General features: G+C 34.0%; 2 protein-coding genes across 3 annotated transcripts; both read left to right on the top strand.

Annotated features, from left to right (window-relative positions):
- The first annotated feature begins 9,115 nt into the window (after positions 1–9,115).
- LOC136221793 (uncharacterized) lies at positions 9,116–11,538 on the top strand. Of its 2 annotated transcripts, none has more exons than XM_066009219.1 (6): positions 9,116–9,464; positions 9,557–9,689; positions 10,134–10,237; positions 10,319–10,463; positions 10,540–10,665; positions 10,780–11,538. In XM_066009219.1, the coding sequence occupies exons 1-6, from the start codon at positions 9,424–9,426 to the stop codon at positions 11,389–11,391; spliced, it is 1,161 nt and encodes a 386-aa protein (XP_065865291.1). In that variant the 5' UTR covers positions 9,116–9,423; the 3' UTR covers positions 11,392–11,538. The 2 variants fall into 2 exon arrangements, with proteins under 2 accessions (XP_065865291.1, XP_065865290.1); XM_066009218.1 differs by having other exon boundaries at positions 10,777–11,538.
- Positions 11,539–11,863: 325 nt separating this feature from the next.
- Positions 11,864–16,806, top strand: LOC136221660 (uncharacterized). The gene is made up of 9 exons (XM_066009067.1): positions 11,864–12,034; positions 12,217–12,324; positions 12,897–12,970; positions 13,042–13,144; positions 13,396–13,446; positions 14,113–14,266; positions 15,069–15,207; positions 16,169–16,274; positions 16,362–16,806. The coding sequence occupies exons 1-9, from the start codon at positions 11,881–11,883 to the stop codon at positions 16,505–16,507; spliced, it is 1,035 nt and encodes a 344-aa protein (XP_065865139.1). The 5' UTR covers positions 11,864–11,880; the 3' UTR covers positions 16,508–16,806.
- Positions 16,807–17,675: the final 869 nt, after the last annotated feature.

The following is a 17,675-nucleotide window of genomic DNA, read 5'->3' as shown; positions in this document are numbered from 1 at the left end:
TTTGAGGGGCTCGCAAGAGGTGCCCTTTGCTAGAGCATCGTGTGCAACTTCCAAGTTAAGCCCTTTGACCTGAGAGGCCATATGGTGGAACCTGGAGAGGAAGTTGCGTAGTGGTTCGGTGGGTCGTTGCCTGAGGCCGTTAAGGTCGGAGCTAATCTTTCTTACTTTCGCAGCCGCAGCAAATCTCGAGAGGAAGAGATCCTTTAAAAGATCAAAAGATTTGATTGACTCGGGTGACAAGCCCCGGTACCATTCCTGTGTGCTCTCGGAGAGTGTTGTGGGAAAAATCTTGCACATAATATCCTCGTCCTTGGAATAGAGGTTTATGGTGCTCATAAAAGAGGCCACATGGTCATTGGGGTCCTCTGTCCCTGTGTATTGCGACAGGTGAGGTGCCTTCCAATCTCACGGAAATCTAGTCTCAATGATCCTCTGTACCAATGGAGTTTTGTTGGATGTTATACTTTCTCCCATAACCCCTCCGAGGGCCCGTTTGTCGAGGAAACGATGAATCTTTAGCTCTAGCAACTCTTCGCTGCTTGCAGTCGGTGGGGGCTCGAGGCCCGTCACTCTCCCTGCCGGTGATATATTCAAATTTTCTGGTTGGTCCTCTACGGAGGTGTTCGGGATGGTGGGTCCTCCAGCGGCCGTGTTTTTTCATCGCGGTTCTGCGACCTCCTTGAGGTACTGTCAGATTTTAGCATTTTCGTTTTGCAAGCTTCTTTGCTGCTCCATGATCTTCATCTGAGCCGCCGTGTGGACGGCTTGAGTGGTTTGGAAACCGCGTATCGCGCTGAGAAGCTGCGAGGTACTGTATGCTTCCTCCTCCACCGGGTCAACCTCCTCCATCATAGGCTAGGTTTCTGGGGGAGATGCGGAGCGCTAGTGCAGAACGTAATTCGTTTGTCATGGAGCTTACTGCTCCGGTGACTGGCTCTCTTGTTGGGGTAGACTCCGTTGGAGTTTGCATCTTTCCGAAGTATTAAGGTCACTCGTAGTCCACGTTCACCGCACCAAATAATCGGGTATCGAACTATAGTGGTCGGTTATGGGCCTGCTTTGCGGGTCAGCACTTCTCCGAGGTGCTCCTATCCTTTCGATGCCGTCTCTGTGGGGGGATCGGTCCCTGCAGGCACTCCGAAGCTTAAGACAGTTAGAGGTTCTAAGCAAGGTGCACAATTTATAATAGTCGAAGTGTATGTGTCTATATGTGTACCTTTAGGGAGAAGTCCTTGGGTATTTATAGGCCTTGCTAATGGGCCTGGGATGTCCGATGGGCTTTTCGTATATATGGGCCTGATGGGCCGTATCCATATTCCGGATCACTAATTAAAGTGCTTTTGTATTAATAACTAAGTAATTTTTTTATTAATTTAATATATATGTCTAAATTTGAATGAAGTCTATATTTAATATAAAAGATACAATATCTATTACAATTTCTCCTCCAAAGATGGGTTTTCAATTTATATATGAGGAATTTTTTTAATTAAAATTATAAACATACGTGAGTTAAAGCCAAACAAATTTGAATTAAGAAAGGAAAAAATATTAATTAAAGTGTTCTCCACATTAAGGGTAAATTACATACGTGGTGTACAACCTTTACCCTAAATCACACTTTGGTGTACAACCAAAATTTTGTCATACTAAACCGTACGAACTTCAGGTGACCTCACACTAAAGTGTACAGCCGGTTTTTATGACCGGTCAACGCTGGTCAAAGTTGCCACATCATCATTTTTCATTATAGCATTAAAAAAGTGTGACCCACTCTTTATAGAATTACTAAAATAGCATTGTCCTTGTAAATTTACTAAATTACCCTCACCTTCTTCCTTCAACCCCTCTCTCTACCATTTCTCTCTCTCACTCCTCTCTCTACTAAAGTTATAAGGCATCTGAAAAATAATTTCAGATCCATAATTCCACAAAACAAACAAATGATTTTCACAATATATTAACAACAAAGCATTTTCTGAGGAAAAAGAACAGAAAAATAAAAAGAAACCCCAAATTAAAGAAACCACCAACAAATGTAATGCAGCAGGGAAACAACAATGGAAATTACAAACATCGGAGGAGACGAATTTAAGGAAAGTGTTCGCTAACCTTGAAGCAAGCCGAATTAAGTTGAACAAGTTAAAATTGGTGGAACTTTATGGAATTGGAGTTGAACGATGATGGAAAGAGAGATGACCGAGCTACCAACGGCTTCTGGTGAGAAGATCGCTAGTGAGAAGAAGAACAGAGGTTTGAGGTAGTGGTTGAAGGCCGATGAGGAGAGAACCAAGAACGATGTTGTATCACACGATTAAATCAGCGTAAGCATTGGTCATCCGTTTAATATCGATTTTTTTTATCATGTTCGGATCTGAGCCTTCCTCTCTTTAATTTGGGGTTTCTTTTTATTTTTCTGTTCTTTTTCCTCAGAAAATGCTTTGTTGTTAATATGTTGTGAAAACCATTTGTTTGTTTTGTGGAATTATCGATCTTAAATTATTTTTCAGATGCCTTATGCCTTTGGTTGAGAGAGGAGTGAGAGAGAGAAATGGTAGAGGGAGAGGGGTTGAAGGTAGAAGATGAGGGTAATTTAGTAAATTTACAAAAGACAAGGCTATTTTAGTAATTCTATAAAGAATGGGTCCCACTTTTTTAATGTTATAATGAAAAATGATGATGTGGCAACTTTGACCAGCGTTGACCTGTCATAAAAGCCGACTGTACACTTTAGTGGGAGGTCACTTGAAGTTCGTACGGTTTAGTGTGACAAAATTTTGGTTGTACACCAAAGTGTGATTTAGGGTAAAGGTTGTACACCACGTATGTAATTTACCCCCACATTAATAACTAAATAATTTTTTTTTTACCAATTTAATATATATCTATACTATATACTAAATCTGTAGATAGATTTGCCACATGTTACTTCTAAGGTTTATGTTTGCTGATGTGTCAAATGCAGGGAATCACAATTGAAACTACATTTTCTTAACTTATATTTCTTTATTAATTTACTACATAACTGTTCATCTTCTCTCTACTTTGCTCCACTCTCACAAATCACGGTTTAAATTATCTCCACCCTCAAAACCATCCTCTCTGAACTGCTTTTAATCTCTCACGAGTTTTACTCCTTTTCTTCCTTTACTGTATTTGCTTCAGCCCTACTGCAGTTGTTTCTCAAGGGTTTTTATTTCTTCGTCATTTTGCCCAAACTAGATGCTTTACGGTATGAATTCCCTTTTTTGATTCTCTTCTCCTATATTGGTGGTTTCTAAGAAATCTTAATTTTTTTTACAGATTTATGGATCATGAACTTTTTTGTTTTACTGTAACCCATTATTGCTCTTCATTGTGAAGAAACAAAAGCAATTTAGAAGCCATCATTGAAGACTGAATAATTTTAAAAAATTGGAAAACCAGGTACCACGGCTTTAAGGATTTAAAATAATTTGTTCCTGATTTAACTTTCTCCTAATTTTCCTTTTGAATATTCTTACATTATGTGGACATCGATCATTCATCACCTTCTCGCCAGTTCTTTATGGGTTTATTGGGTTCCTAGGCTAGGTTAACAATGCTATCGAATTCATTTGTCGCCTTTCAAATCTCACTTAGGATTTTTAATTCGGAAATTCCACCAGGGTAAGGCTTTTTGATTCAACTACATTTAACTTTGTTTTACATATGACTTTGTGAATTATGATTAGCCATTCAACTTTTGCATAGATTTTGAAGATGAGCGATTTCAATTTCGACCATTCTCCTCAAGTGTTGCACTATTAGATGCTTTACAGTATGAATTCCCTTTTTTTTATTCTCTTCTCCTATATGTGGTGAAGCTCTTAGCTTGTTGGTTGAGAGCTTACCTATGACTCTAGAGGTCATGGGTTCGAATCACATTCGGGTGGGGTGGGTTAAGGGTTTTTTCTTCATCTTTGATGTAATTTTCCTTTGTTTAATGTAAGTGCATTGCGCACAACTTTTAAAAAAAAAATTTCTTCTCCTATATTTGTGGTTTCTAAGAAATCTTAATTTTTTTTTACAGATTTATGGATCATGAACTTTTTTGTTATAATTACTGATGCAACAAGTGTGTTATGTTATGTTTTTAATTTTCTAATAACTAGAAAGCATAATGATGATTGTAATTTTTTTGTTTGCAGGATATTAGTAAAGCTCTTGGTCTGTTGCTCTAATGCTTTTTTCATGCTATCTATGGTTGCTCTGAATGCATTCTATGATCTAGGGATCTTGGGGAGCAGGTTTGTTATAAACTAGAAACAGGATATCCCTATTTAATTTTTGTATTTTATGCATTGAATTATATGATGGGGCTAAAGTTTCATTTTTTATGCTTCTCCATGTGTGGTGTAGTAAAACATTATTGATTAAGATCTTTAAATCAATTATTTATAGGTTAATGATATAATAATCTGGCAGAATGAGGTGTTTTGGTTTTTATTTCAACCTAAGTTGGATTCTTTGTCTTCCTTCTTCCATTTCCCTCACAAAAGTAAAGATTTTTGTTTTTAAAAGTTAAGCTAATGTCATATTAATTGGAGAAGAGGGAAATGGAAGAGGAGAAGACCGTAAATTTGAGTAGTAAATCATTTATTGAATTTTGATCATGCAATAATCTTAGATTTTGGGGTTTTGAATTCTAGCAGGTACAATGATTTGGGATTTATCTGATTGTGGGAGGTCAGCCACCTGATTTGTAAGAGCAAGCTACATAAATTATTGGTTTGGGGACACAAAGGGCGTGCTAAGTTAAATGTATAATATTGAAATTTATAATTTTTGTCCACTTATGAAGCTAAGCTGCTGCAATATTGTTGCAGGGATGTGCGTTTACAAGACATATAAACAAAGCAATTTTGATTGGTGATGCTATGGAGACAGAATGGTTCATATCAATTCAGCACCATCTAGGGGACCTGCTCACTATCCATTCCAGGTGAAAACATTACGAAATTGATACACTAATCATCATTTACAAGGAAATTAAGTAGTTGGTTTTGGTAAATAAGTCTTATCAGATTTTGTTACGACTAATTAAACCTGTTTCCTAATTTTGCTGAATAACTAATCTCTACCCAGCAGTTATTCCGATCGAAAAGACGAGAAGCTTTTATTCGTAATAGGGGAAAACAACTAGTTCACCAGCGCTATTCATTTCCTGACTACATCTTACCCTTATGGTATGACCCTCAATCAGCACACTACACTGTTGATTTTGGTCTCCTGTTTGTAACAAAATGGTTGTCTGTCAGATTTCAGTTGAACTAATATTGAAAAACTGATTTCTAATTAGAGTTTAAACCTCTATTATTTGATTATTCTCATTACACAAATGAATGTAAGTTTCATTTAGCGAAGTTGCTCATATTAGTTATACATTTTCTATAAAAGTATGTTTGAAGAGTTATGGATGTTCTCGCCATTTAAATTGATTAATTAGTTAATTACCAAATTTATTTCTTTTATGGAACTGATGTTTGGAATGTGTCTACTTTCATTTTTTATATTCATTCCTCTTTTACCAATTTTCTATTACTTTGGCAAACAATCTTTTTTAAAGCATCAGGGTTGTGAAGATAATAAGATTTCATCACGACATAAGTTGCTCTAGATGCTTTTTTATTATTAATTATCTGATTAGGAGTTCTAAGGCAAGCAATGAATATTTTATGATAATATTAACTATCTTAAGTTAGCTATTATCATAGTTATCTATTAAACAGTAATGAACAAAAAATTATTTTACTGCAGATTGCAAAATTAATGTACTGTAACTAATATTTGAGTTAATGTACTGTAACTAATATTTGAGTTTACGTACAGCAAGCCGGTAAAGCTTAATTAGCAAGAGAATTTATTTAAGTTTACTATAGTCTGCAAGTATGAGTTTATTAGGTAGAGTTTTAGAAGATTTTAACTGAAGTCTATAAGTAATCTAATATTATTAAAGAGATGGAGTTAGAAAGAGTAAGTTGATTACACCTGCTGAAAATAGTAACTCAAACCTACAATATGTAAGTTATCTAATATTAACAAATTAGTAAATTAATAGTGTAAGAAATATTTGAGTTTATAACATTTGAGTTTATAACAATGGATTTTTAATATATATTCTAATAATATAATATAAACTAATAATTTATTTAATAAATGATAAAGCCGAGTACCAAACCGAATCAAAATACAAGGTTTGGTTTATAAATATTATTCGATATTTAGTTATTTTGGTTTGGTTCGGTTTTCAGACCGAACCGACCGTTGAACATCCCTATCGGTGGTTGAAAGATTTTATTTTAGTGAACCTTGGCATTTGTAATGTTGTGCTTTCGAAGTCTTAAGGTCTTTATTTTGATACAGAGTTTGCTTGGAAGAAAGGCTAAACAAGGATTGTTTCTGAGTTAGACCCTTAAGTGGTTGTGCTTTGGTTTAACAATGACAACTATGATAGAAATGTGTATTATTGGATCATTAAAAAATGTCGTGATTTCCTTTTCCAAAATTGGACTGTTCGGGTTGTGTATACTTGCCGCGATGGCAACCGAATGGCTGATTCGATGAAAAATTGTAAAGAGTTTGGTCTTTTGGATCATCACGAGTGCGATGTGCCTCATCCAGGATTTACTTTTCGATAATATTTTACTAACATATATTCAGCAGTTCCTGTTTGTTTAAGGTGATAATGGACAAAACAATATAATAATGGACAAACATTACTAAGTGAATGTTGGTAATAGAAAATGTATGTAAATTTGTATATATATATATATATATATGGTGATTATATAAATTTATAGATCAAATAAAAATAAAAAAACCATGCAAAGCACGAGTCTAAAATTAGTACATGTCTAAATCTGCATTTGACATAAAGGATATGATTTGTTATAATATCTTTCTTTTATTTTTCCTAATTTAATATTTAATATACATATTCAAATGTGTATAAGGTCTGTATTTGATATAAAAGACACAATATCAATTACAATGTTTTCTCTCTAAAGGTTTATTCTCAATTTATATATGACGATTTTTTTTAATTAAAATTGCGAACATCATGAATCGAAACTGGACAACCCTGAATCAGGAAAGAAAAAAACACTAATTAAAGTGCATTCGTACTAATAACTAAGTAATGTTTTTTATTAATTTAATATACATTTCCAAATGTGTATAAGGCCAGATTTGACATAAAAGACACGATATGTATTATAATCTTTCTTCTAAAAGTGGATTCTCAATTTATATATGACGAATTTTATAATTAAAATTGCACACATCCATAAGTCAAAGTCGGACAAACCTAAACTAGAAAAGACAAAAAATACTAATTAAGGTGTTTTCCGTATATAATAACTAAATGATTTTTTTTATTAATGTAATATACATATCCAAATGTGTATACGGTCAGCATTTGACATAAAAGACATGATATCAATTAATCTTTTCCTTTAAAGGTGGATTCTTAATTTATATATGACGAATTTTTTTAATTAAAAAATTCCACACATGCATGAGTCGAAGCCGGACAAACCTAAATTAGGAAAGATTAAAAAGAATACTAATTAAAATATTTTCCATATTAATAACTAAGTAATTTTTTATTAATTTAATATACATGTTCAATTGTGTATGAGGTCTGCATTTTCCATAAAAGATACGATATCTACGATAATTTTTCCTCCAAAGATAGATTCTTAATTTATATATGACTTGGATTCTTTTAATTAGAATTGCAAACATCCATGAGCGGAAACCAGACAAACCTAAATTCAGAAAGAAAAAAAAAATTAAAAGTAAATTAAAGTGTTTTCCACCTTAGTTATTTAAGTGATTTTTTATTAATTTAATATACATATCTAAAAACATAAGAGATTCGTATTTGACATAAAAGATTCCTCGATTTATCTTTAGCAATTTTGTTTTTCTAAAACATGTATTAGCATTATTATTTGTTTAATATGATCATGGAAAATCTATTGTACATCGGGAGCAATATACATATCCAATTAAAAAGTTGCTTATTATATAGATTTAATTCTAAATATCAATCAATTCCAATATAGTGATCTTTAAAAAAAAACTTCTATATGGTGGTATGCATGTAAAAATTCTGTCATGGTCATGTTTTAATTTTCACATTTTTTACCTACTAATTTCTTTTTAATGACTGCCACACCACACTGATTATCTCTCTAATTAATGCGTATTATTAAGTAAAAACCGTTGGTTTCCCGCTGTTAAAATGACACTGCTAACCCTTGTGACACTGCTAAGGAGCAACAAAATGGCGCGCAAAAATGGTACTATCATTATTAATATTGTTAATTAATTATTAACCTTTTTTATTTTAATTAATTATTAATCTTTTCTTATTTTAATTAATGTTAATCTTATTTTGGTAACAATTATTAATTTTATTACAGAGGGAAAGAATCCTACGTGGCAATACATTCTCTCTCTAAAAATGGGTAAATTACACCCATGGCCACTGAACTTTACCCATTTAACATTGTGGCCACTGAACTTCAATTCTTAACAGTATGGCCACTGAACTTTACACTTTTTAACACCGATAGCCACTCAACGCCCCAAACCGACCGCTGACGGTTTGAAAATAAAAAATTTGAAGAGTTAATGATATTCTAAGGAACTTTAATTCTTGAAAATTTTCGTTTTGAGGTCATTTAATTGTTGTTTGGTTAGGAGAGAGAGTGAATTTTTAGAGAGAGAAAGCTCCAAAAAAAAGGTGATTTTGGAAAATAAAATATGTGGTTACATAGTAAATGTCGTTCTGACCAACTTTAATTCTTGAATATTTTCATTTTGAGGTCGTTAAAGGTCATCTTGAGGACTTGGTTAAAATTGAGGGGCCACCGGTGTTAAAAAAAGTGTTAAGTTTAGTGGCCATGCCGTTAAGAATTGAAGTTCAGTGGCCACAATATTAAAATGAGTAAAGTTTCAGTGGCCTTGAGTGTAATTTACCCCTCTAAAAATATGAATTTCCATACAGTCTCTTCTTGATTGTCTATTCATCACCTCTTCTTTTCATTATATAAATACTACTACCATTTTTCTTTTATCTGGGGCTCCCTTAAATACCACAATCAGTCTCTTTCTTCCTTTCTTCTTGCTAATTTAATTTAAACCCCAAATTTGTGGTTTGTGTTTTTGTTCCTTATTTCCAGGATCAAAAACAACAAAACCCAAATTTGTTCTTATTTTTCTTTTTCTTTTTCTTTGCTTCAAGAGTTTCCAGATTCTTGGTTATTTCTTCATCTTCCATTTCCAAATTTTTATATTCTTTACCTTTACCATTGCATTAAACAAGGTACCCCAAGAACCATATATATATAAAAATCCAATCTTTACCATTCTTACATCAAAAAGGAAACCAAAATGCTAGACGGGTTATTGAAATCAAAGTATCACACAAAATGGTACTTCATATTTTATTTTCTTCCCCTTTTCTTCTTCTTGTGTTTATCAGAATAGATTTAATGAATGATGATTTGGGTTTTGATAAATACAGCAAGTCGCTCTTGAGGATGATAAAGACGAGGCTGGAGGTTTTAAAGAAGAAGAAATGTTCTGTTGTTAAGTTCTTGAAGAATGATATTGCTGATCTTCTCAGAAACGGTCTTGATACAAATGCTTATGGAAGGGTCAGTTCTTTTTTTATATTTTTAATTCTGCAATTTCCTTGTTTATGGTTTTAAATAATCGAAATTTTGTATCTTTGATCATGTTTTTCAACAAAAAGACTTCATTTTTTTGGAAGTTTGTTCTCAACTTGTAGCTATTTTGTGTTTTTCTTATTCAGCCGATTGATCCTCTGTTTTTTTCCCCTTTTTAATTGGACACTTTTACTTAAAATTGAAAAGCTTTTAGGTTAATTTTACATGAAATCACTGAATTTTGCACCTAAGTGGGACCCAATTTTGTCATGTGCCATCTTTTTCTTGACATGCAACGCAGCTTTTGCCTGAAATCGAGTAAGCAATGCGCGTTTCGTGTCAGATTGATTAACAATCTCGGCAGGGAATACTATCTGTTTTGCTTTTGTAACTGCCGAGAAATTTACACTTTTTTTGCTGATGTTGATGCAGGCTCAGGGGGTCCTGGTTGAGCAAAAGATGATAACTTGCTATGATTTCATGGACCAATTCTGTGATTGTGTATCTATCAATGTTAATGCCATGACTAAACAAAGGTAATGTGAATTTATGTTAATCATATTGTGTTTTAAACTTATGATTGCACACTTGTACTTAAATCTTTTTTCCTGATGCAGAGAATGCCCTGATGATTGTAAAGAAGCTGTGCAATCTCTAATGTATGCTGCAGCAAGAATTTCTGAGATTCCGGAACTACGAGACCTTCGAAAAGTGTTCACTGAACGATACGGGAACTGTCTCGAACCGTTTACTAATAAGCAGGTGCAATAGATTAGATTAGATGAGTATTTTGATGTTTCATTTGCAGCTGACTTGTTAAATGATGTATAATATGCAGTTTGCCGAGTGTTTTGTGCCAGTTTCTGCTACCAGGGGGATGAAACTTGAGCTCCTTGATCAAATAGCATCAGAATTCAATCTGAATTGGAATTCTAAATCCTTGCAAAATGAACTCACTTCGCATGTAAGCCTCATCCTCTACATTCCTTGATTCTTTCTTGCACGGATACTTTTCTTCAGTAGCGTTTCTGTGTTCATTTTCGTGTATAACATAGACTTAGTGTTGATTTTCTAGCAGGATGAGAAGAATGGACATTCATCTTTCAAGAACAAAAGGAACACAGGGAAGAATGGGATTGAAGAGGGGTATAATCTTCCCAGAAGCAGCAGCGAAGATGAGACCATATCGTCCCGAAGAGGAGACAGCAGTGATCTAGCTAGTTCAAGTTCAGTTGGAAATTCATCAGAGGATGAAGTTGAATCCAAGAAGCCATTATCTTACAAATCCATTCCACCTCCTTATGTCAAAGCAGTGCCCCCAAAAGATGTTGATTTCGCAGAAGAATCGAGCCCGAAACCAAGATCAGTGCGAAGAAAGCCAGCTGAGAATATAGGCAGTGTCGAAAGACCATTGAAGCCACCGCCAGGGCGCGAAATGTCCGTGTACGGTAAAGAAGAAGCAAAGATGAAGTACAATCTATCATGGAAAAGAAGTAATGAAGGTTTTGGTATAAGAAAATCAAAATCTGATGAAATGCCTGAAAGAGTAATAGATGAAGAAGCAGAAAAGGCAATAAAGAAGCATAATCGGACGGTATCCGAACAGCCTCAGTTCAAGCATGTTCATCCTAATCTGCCTGATGATTTCGATGATTTAGCTGCAAGACTTGCAGCCCTTAGGGGAAGATAGAATGAATGAATAAATGTTTCTAAAAAATAGTTCATGTTATGATTTTAGCATTCTTCTGGTTTTCTGATTGTCTAGTCCATTAAAATTTAAATGCGTTACATCTTCGTAACTACATGATTATTATGGAATCTCCATTTCTTGTGATTATTTCTTCTGTGTATGCATAATTTCCAAATTACTTAGAAATGTTACGCTTTATGTATATATATATTCTAATGGGAGCCTTTATTTGATTTATAAGTAACTCTTTAAACTTGAATTAGACAATATCTCAATTAGCTTGCAATTGCAGCGTTAATTCGATACAACTATTGGGATTTAAGCTAATCTCAGAAGTCAAACATTTCATTAGAGGGGAAACAAAAAAAGTCAAAACCATGTTCTGCAGTATAGTACTCCTAAAGTTAGTAGAATAAAAGACGCAGCGTTTTACTGATTCTGCCAAAACGCAGCGTTTTCCTTGTACGTTTACATGCTCAAAATTGAATAATGGAGAAAGAGCAATCCCTACCATCCTTGCCATATCAATTGCAAGGAGATTCGGCGGCAATGGAAGATCAGGTGATGAGCGAAGTTCACCTGGGCTGCCCAGTCCACTCCTCGGGCCCCCACATTTCTCATTTCACCATCTCCATTCCACCTGGTGATTAAATTTTCTATTTTTCTTATGTATTTCTTAATCATTTATGCTAAAACAAAATTGGGCTCTTTCAGTGCTTCCTTAGCAATTATTTGGTAACATTTGCATCTTTACACGGACAAATTGAAAGGGTTTCTACTGAAGATTTTAAATTGTTTTCGTATGTGTTTGTGTGTGTGCACTAGATGCTAATAATGGCAGATGTGAGGGTTTATGTAAAGATGAAGAAGGTCCTATGCACCGGATGATTTGTGTAGACGAAGATGGCGATCTTGTTCTAACTAGACGCACCAGTAAGCAACTAATCATTCTGCCTCTAATTAATTGCATGGAAAATGAAATAGATGCAGTAATTGATTTGGTGTTATGTTTAGCTCTTTGCTGGTAATTTATTTGCCTTGTCCATTTAGAAAAATTAGCTAAGTTGATGCAGACAAAATCATTAACTCGATAGATTCATTTGAGTTTCTTTATGGGGTAAATCACACCCATGGCCCCTCAACTTTTGACTTACTTCCTTTATGACCCTAAACTTCAAAATTGGACATAAAAGTTCAAAACCAAAAAATCCAGGAATTAAAGTTGCTAAGAATATCATTTTCACTAGCTTTACAATAGAGGGTTACATGCTATTGAAATGCTCAAAGGTTAAGGGACTTTTATGTTAGTAAATGGCAAAGTTTAGAGATTTTTATGTCCAATTTTGAAGTTTAGGGGGTCATAAAGAAAGTAAGAGAGAAGTTGAGGGATCATGCAGTAATTTATTCTCTGTTTATGGCAAGGTTTAACCTCTTTATTTTATTTTCAGTGTTCACCCTTTGAACATATTATTCCTAGTCACTAAAATGAACATGTAACAATGCAGATTATTCAACTCGTAGTTTTAGTATAAGCATACAGCATAATATCACATCATCAATTCCAAGTGTTGGGTTACAGGTGATAATTTGTTTGTTATGCTTTGGTGACTTTGCTTGTTGGATGATATCTGACCTCTTTTCTTCTGTCAGATTTGGAAGGCGGAACTTGTATTATCTGACTTTTTGTTGCATAAGATGTTCACTTCATCTGAATTCGTTGGGATTACTGCACTAGAACTTGGCGCTGGAACTGGTATGTAGATTCTATTTAGTAATGGCGTATTTATGCTGAATTCATATCTTTTATATGTATTTTAGTACAATAAGAAGCAATGCTAGTTCTGGACCTTTTAGTGATAAACTTATTGAAAAGCTTGCCCATTGAAGACCGTTGGTAGTTTTGCAGAGTCAGTGTCATATTTATAACTAAGAACTGTTTGGATATTCATTGTTCAGCTTAAGAATTTCTTGGATGAAAGGATCTTATTTCACTTTCGTTGCCAGGACTAGCGGGGATGTTGCTTGCACATGTTGCTAAGACAGTGTTTCTAACAGGTATGGCATGACATGACATGATATTAATCCTTCTTTTAAACTCTTTTTGTTGCTGAATAATTTAAGAACAACATCCTTTTTTAAATCTCAATTTTCTAATTTCTTACATTTTGCATCTTCAGTTTTGGAATTTTTGCATGTCAATCAATCATATGCAACAGAAATAGCATCAAATTTATCACCAGTTTACCGTCAGTGAAGTGTCTACTACTCTTACTCCATTAGTTTATCTCGAAACCAACAACTTGCTTCCTTAACCTTTCTGTCCATCGGACCATTGCTCTTCATTGCCTCACCAAGTTAGTGTTTGATAGTTGCTGGGAAAACTGATTAAAATATGATTTAGAATGTTGTGGAAGGCCATAATCTTACCTTCGTATTCATTCGTCTCCATGAATTCAAGTTTTTCTATGTGTCTATTTGTGGAAATTCTCTTTGAACTAGTTTAGCTTTGCTATATTCGAGATAGAATATGGTGCATCTAAACTAGCAGGGTTGAGAAATAGAATGTAGGTATTGAAAATGATAATTAAGTTAGTGAATGTTGATGCACTTTTTGGTGCCTTATTAAGTGCTTATTTTTTCGAAGGGCGGATACTATGGGCTAGAGAGATTTGAGATGCTTAAATCATATTTCTCAGACGTGCAATCTGTGATTATTGATAGATCGTGGTGATGAAATACTCAACAACTGTGCAAGGAACGTTCTCCTTAATTCTGAAGCAATAAGCTATAAAGGTTTGATTCATGTACGTGAACTTGACTGGGTGAATTCATGGCCTCCCACGTTACGCTTGGAAAATTCTATCGAAAATAAGAGGTAAGATATATCTTTTTCAACAATCACTTTTGACTTCCAACATTTTGATCTTTTTAGGTATATCAAGTAGGGGGAATGTACACTAAGGTGTACCTACTGACTGACGCCCCAGTTGCTACACAGCCTCTTCAATCCCTATCGATTAGTCTGAAAAAGAAATAAAATAATTAAAATAAAAGTAGGAAAATATATTTGAGAAAGCTATTACATTTTCTTGCTGATTGATGAACCATTTCTTTTTTCTTTTTGGTGTGTGTATGTGTTGCTATGTGTACTTTAGAAAAAGGGTACAAAAGAGATATTCTAGTTTGTTCTTGAAGTAGAGAGTATTGTTACGTGCTTGGGCTATACTGACGCTTCGCAAAGATGACTGTCTATTACTGAGTAGGACGATTCTAGTCTCTGTGGACAGGAAGGTTAAAGAAAAAAGGAATCATAATTCGGACTCGTGAATCTTTTAAGACAATGTAGGACTCAAGACTCAGCTTACTTAACCTTTCTGGTCAAGCCGTTGGTCAATTCAAGAAACTATAAGGAACTCTAATTAGAATATAAGGATTCAAGAAAGTTGCAGAAGTTGGTCAATTCTATAAATTATGGTAAAGTTAGGAGATGAGAAAGATGAGTAAAAGAGCTTCCTATATAAATTTTCTAATATAGGAATGGTGGGCTTTACTCGTCTTTTTGATTGATAATGTTTTTGGTTTTGTATTTTATTGTAATATCCTTCATAACTGAAGAATTGGAAAATTTGGGTAATACCCGGAAATTTATTTTTCTTGATGAAAATTTCTTGATCCAGGTATTCTTGGAGCCCTTCAGAAATTGAAGAAGCTCAGGCAGCTTCTTTGCTTGTAGCTGCTGACGTGATATACAGTGATGATTTGACTGATTCTCTTTTCAATATTCTAGAGAGACTAATGTCTTTGGGTACTCCAAAGGTATTAGTTTGAAAAGTATTCTTATTCAAAAATGATCAAAAGATATTATTCTTCTTCACAAGTGCAAAGTTCTATGAAGCACAGACTCTTCCCTGGGGTCGGCGTGGCGGTGTCGGACTCGCCGGACTCGGGGACACGGCAAAAACGTGTCCTTTGCGTTTTTTTTTTTTTTTTGTGACTTGGGACACGGCTGCAGGGAAAAAATTGTAAAAGTTTAGGGCTTTTTCTTAATTTTTTTTAAAAGAGATGGTTTAATTATAAAATTTTGATAAAGAACCTAATATATAACCGTCGCTTTCTCTCAACATTCGCGACTTATCCTTCTCCTGTGCGATATATTTGCTGCTTGTCTGCGTTTTTCTTGCTGTAGTCTGCCTCTTCTCCTGATATATTTGTTGCTTGTCTGTGCATTTTTCTGGCTGTTGAAATCTTCCTCTTCTCTGCATTTTTCTTGTTGTGAAGTCATCTGCCTTTCATCTCCTCTTTATAAAATGGCTTATTTGTGATTTATCAAGTTTTTTATATATAATATATATAATTAATTGTATAAAATTTTCCGTGTCCCGCCACATCTGTGTCTCGTATTTTCTAAAAATGCCGCTTACCGCACCCGCACCAGCACCCACACCCGCACCCGAGTCGGTGCTTCATAGTTTACAGGATTTTCTTCATCCTAGATCATTGCTAAACCTTTCAATGTTAGATATCTTTAGCCTCCAAAAGAACGTATTCTTTTTGCCTTCAGAGAAAGAGGTTCTCATGTGTTGATTATGAAATAAAGAGTTTTAGTTTTCACATGAGATAAAAAAAAACCACTGTTAATTAATCACTTAGATTCTACATTGTGCTGATGAATTTGATTGTTGTATTGTGTTTCTGCAATCTTTCTATAATAATTTAGTTCCATATATATATATAGATTTGTTAATAAGAAGATAACCGGGTTCTCTTGGTGCATTAGGTTTTGTACTTGGCACTGGAAAAGCGATACAACTTTAGTCTTGATGATCTTGATGTTGTTGCAAATGGTTATTCACATTTCTTAAGTTACTTTAGGAAGGAGGAAGGTAAGTTCATCAAAATTGCATTATTTTCGTCCAATGAACGAATGATCGGACTTTAACAATTGGCTAAATAGTACAACAATGATGCAGAATGTGAGGACCTTAAGCTTGGATGTTCCCCTTGTTTTGTGGGCAAACGACTTGATCTTTCACTAATTCCACAGTATGTCGAAGGGTATGAAAGAGGAAATGATGTTGAGCTTTGGCAGATCAATTATGGTGGAAGAATAGCCTGATTTTTTGAGAGACAAATTCAAATAGCATGCTGCTTTTGGCTTGGCATTTCCAGTTGCTGCACCAGTATATTTTAGGGGCTTGCTGCGAGTTTTCCCCGGACACGACAAGGAACCAAATTTTATTTTTCCTTATGTTGTGTTATGTAGGATTGTCATGGTTTAGATTATTTTGTTTGATCTGTTTGACTCATTTATAAAGTTGAATGATTTTCATATACCAATGTTATAAGGGCGAGGAGCTAATTTTGCTAAATGTTCATGTTACATAGTTTATCTGCAATAAAGGTATGAACCTTAAATCTTCCCTTCTGATCTTTTATGGATTGTCCATAATTTCGTAGGAACAAATGAACCCAAGAAAAAAATGATAGTATATTTAATAGATTAGCTATAATAAGGTTGGTTTGATGGTTCAAGATTTCAAATCTTATATACACTTTTTTTTTTTTTTTTGTTAAAAGTTTAACATATGAACAATGGTTTCATTTAATGATTTAATAGAAAAAAAAAGCAAGAATTAATAAAGAGAGATAAAAAAAATATATTTTAATCAATTTTCTATAACTTTATTTCAAATCAATTATTTACTTAATAGGGTAGTTTGGACAAATGTGATAACTATTTTGAAATGGAATGATTATTTTCTTTCTTTTTTTACTCCCCGCCTTCCTTGTCTTCATCTTCTCTGTGTCTTAATTTTCTCTCAACGTTAGCTGTAAAATCACTAATAATCGACAAAGTAAACTAATTCAAACTATAAAAAATAAACCAAATCAAATTTTAGGAACAAACTTTACCCGTGTATTTAATATATCATAATTTCAAATTAGATGTAAAAAGATGAAAATATAAATCCACAAATTATATAAATCCACAAATTATATAATCCTATCAAATATATCTTTTCGTTTTTTTATTCCTATTGAAGCACATTCAAGGCTCAATATAATAATGATAAAGGATACATTATAATATTAGAGTTTCTATGAACCAATACTTCGAGGACTAGTGAGATCTTTTTAGTGCCTGAGATAAGATAGAAAAATGGTTAGAATGAGACCATTGACAGGAGAACCATTTTGGGAGTCCTCAGAAGATATTTTAGGCAAGTTAAATCCTATATATTTTGAAATTCTTTGATTTTAGGGGAATCTAGGGGATATATAGT

This window comes from Euphorbia lathyris, chromosome 3, assembly GCF_963576675.1.
Source record: "Euphorbia lathyris chromosome 3, ddEupLath1.1, whole genome shotgun sequence".
In the NCBI taxonomy this organism is placed as follows: Eukaryota; Viridiplantae; Streptophyta; class Magnoliopsida; order Malpighiales; family Euphorbiaceae; genus Euphorbia; species Euphorbia lathyris.
This window is presented reverse-complemented; position numbering and strand designations above follow the sequence as displayed.

Excerpts from the sequence above, each read along its gene's own strand:
- LOC136221793 (XM_066009218.1), top strand. The coding sequence starts at position 9,424 with ATGCTAGACGGGTTATTGAAATCAAAGTATCACACAAAATG. Across the intron at positions 9,465-9,556 it reads TCAAAGTATCACACAAAATG|CAAGTCGCTCTTGAGGATGA; the intron begins GTACTTCATATT and ends TGATAAATACAG. Across the intron at positions 10,666-10,776 it reads AAAATGAACTCACTTCGCAT|CAGGATGAGAAGAATGGACA; the intron begins GTAAGCCTCATC and ends TTGATTTTCTAG.
- LOC136221660 (XM_066009067.1), top strand. The coding sequence starts at position 11,881 with ATGGAGAAAGAGCAATCCCTACCATCCTTGCCATATCAATTGCAAGGA. Across the intron at positions 13,447-14,112 it reads TAAGACAGTGTTTCTAACAG|ATCGTGGTGATGAAATACTC; the intron begins GTATGGCATGAC and ends GATTATTGATAG. Across the intron at positions 15,208-16,168 it reads TGTCTTTGGGTACTCCAAAG|GTTTTGTACTTGGCACTGGA; the intron begins GTATTAGTTTGA and ends TTGGTGCATTAG.